This window comes from Notothenia rossii (genome assembly GCF_949606895.1).
Source record: "Notothenia rossii genome assembly, chromosome: 6".
Lineage (NCBI taxonomy): Eukaryota > Metazoa > Chordata > Actinopteri > Perciformes > Nototheniidae > Notothenia > Notothenia rossii.
The window spans coordinates 41,061,365-41,064,689 of NC_136909.1; the positions used below are offsets into that span (position 1 = coordinate 41,061,365).

General features: G+C 45.4%; 1 protein-coding gene across 1 annotated transcript; it reads left to right on the plus strand.

The window, feature by feature from the left end:
• The first annotated feature begins 1,188 nt into the window (after positions 1 to 1,188).
• Positions 1,189 to 2,755, plus strand: LOC307044524 (uncharacterized protein). The gene is made up of 2 exons (XM_079689833.1): positions 1,189 to 1,627; positions 1,776 to 2,755. Exons 1-2 carry the CDS (start codon positions 1,499 to 1,501, stop codon positions 2,547 to 2,549), a joined length of 903 nt encoding a protein of 300 aa, XP_079545959.1. The 5' UTR covers positions 1,189 to 1,498; the 3' UTR covers positions 2,550 to 2,755.
• Positions 2,756 to 3,325: the final 570 nt, after the last annotated feature.

Sequence of the window (3,325 nt, forward strand, 5' to 3'; positions counted from 1 at the left end):
CCACCAAATAGGAAAACATCATTCAGATCCAGTCGTCATGACTCCACTCCGGAGGGATTCCCCGATCATTTCTTAGAGTTTCTCATCAAGGGGGTGTCTTCTTTCCCCGGTACAAACACACTGCCTGAGGAAGGCTATGGCCCTTTCTCATTTCTCCAACTCCCCTCCTCGACTCCCCTCCTCGACTCCTATCCTCGATACTTAGTCCCGCCCACAGGAGATGCGAGCCGAGGAGCCGAGGAGGAGAACCGATGAGAGAGGAGGGGAAGCAGCAGGCGGTTAAGGCCCAGATACACCGGCCCGAAATCGGCAGTAAATTGGAGTCGGGCCGAACATGAGCGTGGACACGCCCTATTTGGAGTGGTGTGCGCCGCACCATCGGGTCTTTTCTGCCGACCTGACGCCTTTTCTTGCCGGGAACACCACCGGAAGTCGGACAAAGGGATAACACTGATTGGCTGTTCAGCTAGCGAATCAGTGCATGAGAAGCGTTAACGGAAGTGAGGGAGGTAAACAAATGATTTAAAATGGAAGATGGAACACACACGGACAGCTATTTCACCTCATCGGTTTATAGAGCTCCTGTTCGTTCATGTTTTCAATGGACGAGAGTGAAAATGGAAAGAAAAACGCCATTTGTTGTTTGTTTATATCACGGAGTCTGTTCTTCTTCTCTGTCTTCCGGTTGTTCCGGTTGTTGCCTCTTTTGAATTATGAATACACACTACCGCCACCTGCTGGTAAGGAGAGTTATTGCCACTCACGCATGCGCAGTTCATACGTGCTCGGCTCGGATTTGCGGTGTGTTCCAGTGCGCGAAGTCGGCAAATACGCAGGAGAGTCCGGCGACGCAACAGTCGGTGTCGGCGTCGGCGACTTCTCAGGTGACTAGCCGGTGTATCTGGGCCTTTAGAGAAATGAGAACTCCTCTCCTCTGCGCGGTCATATTTAAGCGACGCCCGTTAATTATGACGTGGCAACAGCTGCATCAGCTGTGAGTGTTTTGTTAGAGCGCTGTATTTTGTAATCTCTGTTAGATCAGCTGAACATTGTTCCCCCACATATTTACTTTTAATTCCATTTGCAACACGTATGACACGAATGTATGAGTATTTTCGACACATACTAGCATCTCTTCTGTATTGGGCAGCACTAAAACATTATTATAAAAAGTACCCTACAAATAAAGGGAGACATATACAGTAGGCTACATGAGGCTTATGTACGTTTCATATATTCACACATGCACACATACAAACACAATGACTGTCTATACACTATACTATAGGCTATGTTAACCTTTTTAAACTAGCAGGCTAAACGACATGATAAATCATCAACTCACACCTCTTTCACAAAACACCTGCAACGAATTTCTAATCCAAATAATTAACGAATCATGAGGGACCTGACAGGCTATATAAGGTCCAGGCACACCTGTGATTTAAATCTCAACAACGAAAAACATATTCAGTGACCACATGAAACAAATTGAGTCATGAAACCCGCTGTAGCATGTGCCTTACGGCAGTGGCAAAAACTTCTGACCAACAACAGGAATCAGGAGAGACGCCGATCCCAGCGCTGGAAAGCGAGAATGCGCAAAGCCATCCTGCTTCATCTTGAGGTGAGTGTTCGATTACAATTGTTTTAAATAGTTGAAAAATAGCTAGCTTTTTTCATTGGAATACATCAATAAATTAATTTGTTATGACAGAATATGTATGTGGAGTTTAGTTTGATGGATAAAGGTGTACATTTTATTCTTCGGGCAGGGCTTCCAGCAGTTGGCCGATAGCCCGGCATTTAGATCATGTGTGGGTGCCATTGATGGGTGCCACATTAGAATAAAGACCCCACCCGGACCCAGTGTCCAGGACTACATAAATCGGAAGCTCTTTCCTTCCATACAGCTGCAGGCTGTATGCGATGGGAAGGGTAAATTCCTACAAACATTCGTAGGATTTCCGGGCTCAGTGCACGACACCCGTGTCCTAAAAAACAGTACCTTATACAAAGAGGCTCTGTACCCTCCACCAGGGTACTTTATTGTGGGAGATGGTGGCTATCCGTGCATTGTACACCCCACAACGATCGTAACCCCGTATCGGGAGCCACTACAGGGGAGGGTACAGGGCTGCTTCAACGGCTACCAAGCCAAAGCGCGCAGCATCATTGAGCGCGCTTTTGGGATACTGAAGGGGCGATGGAGGTGCCTCCTGTCGAAGGCCTTGGAGGTGAACCACACCTTTCTCCCTGCTGTGGTAACTGCCTGCTGTGTACTGCACAATCTCAGCATTACTGCAGACATGACTGAACTGTTGGAGGAGGAGGAGGAGGAGGAGGAGGAGGAGCAGCAGCAGCAGCAGCAGCAGCAGCAGCAGCAGCAGCAGCAGCAGCAGCAGCAGCAGCAGCAGGAGGGGGTAGAGAGGTCTCCACCTCGTCCTGTAAGGGGGGAGCGAGGTGGACAGGGCCGGAGAGACAGACTGGCAAACCAAATCTCCCCTGACCACAACCCGGTCCAGCTGAACGACCACGATTATTGTTGAGAGGATTTTTATTTATGGCAAGTTTTTTTGTTACACGTTTGTTTTCTTCACCGATGAAAAATGCATTTACTGGCCAGATGCATTACTCAGTTCTTTTGTTCGTCCATTTATATGCCTTATTTCCAATTTCACCTTGCTCAAGTTTAATTAGAGCAAAGGACTCTACAGACCCATATCTTTATTGAATGCGAAATAGGCCATCACACAATCTCTTGAAAGTGTTACGTTTAGTGTTGACATTGAGTCATGTTCAGTGATAAAATATTGTTATGCTTTGACTGAACTTGAAAAGAAAGAAGAGACATGTGTTAGCAATTTTACTTATGTAGGGTTTGAGCTACATGCAGTAACTTGCCTCAATGTTAATGTATATATTATTTATAATAAAACATCCCTGATATTGCATTTGGATACTTTACACACGGTTGGTTTATGTGCAGAATTATTTGAGGTGGAGATTTAAGAAAAGCGGAAATCAGTGGCCATGACTTTCTGTATGACTATAGACAGTTATGCCTTGGGTTGCAAAAAGACTTTAAAAACGTTGGCTTTTCAGTGAGGTCACAATCATAAAATGTATATTCAGCTTTGTATAAAATACACATCTCCTTGTATCTTCAGTAAACATGTGTGTTTCTGTATGTCTAATTGTAAAGAAGGCTTCATGCTTGATGTAACCCTTGTATGGTGTTCGGGTCTGTGGGACCCGTTTATTATTTTTCTAAAGAAAATTGATAATTTATTTTCTCTAACTCACTAATGGCCTTGGCTCTGCA

What these genes read in the sequence shown, in the direction of transcription:
- LOC307044524 (XM_079689833.1), top strand. Translation starts at nt 1,499, where the DNA reads ATGAAACCCGCTGTAGCATGTGCCTTACGGCAGTGGCAAAAACTTCTG. An exon ending in CCATCCTGCTTCATCTTGAG is followed by an intron (nt 1,628 to 1,775) that starts GTGAGTGTTCGA and finishes TTCTTCGGGCAG; the next exon opens with GGCTTCCAGCAGTTGGCCGA.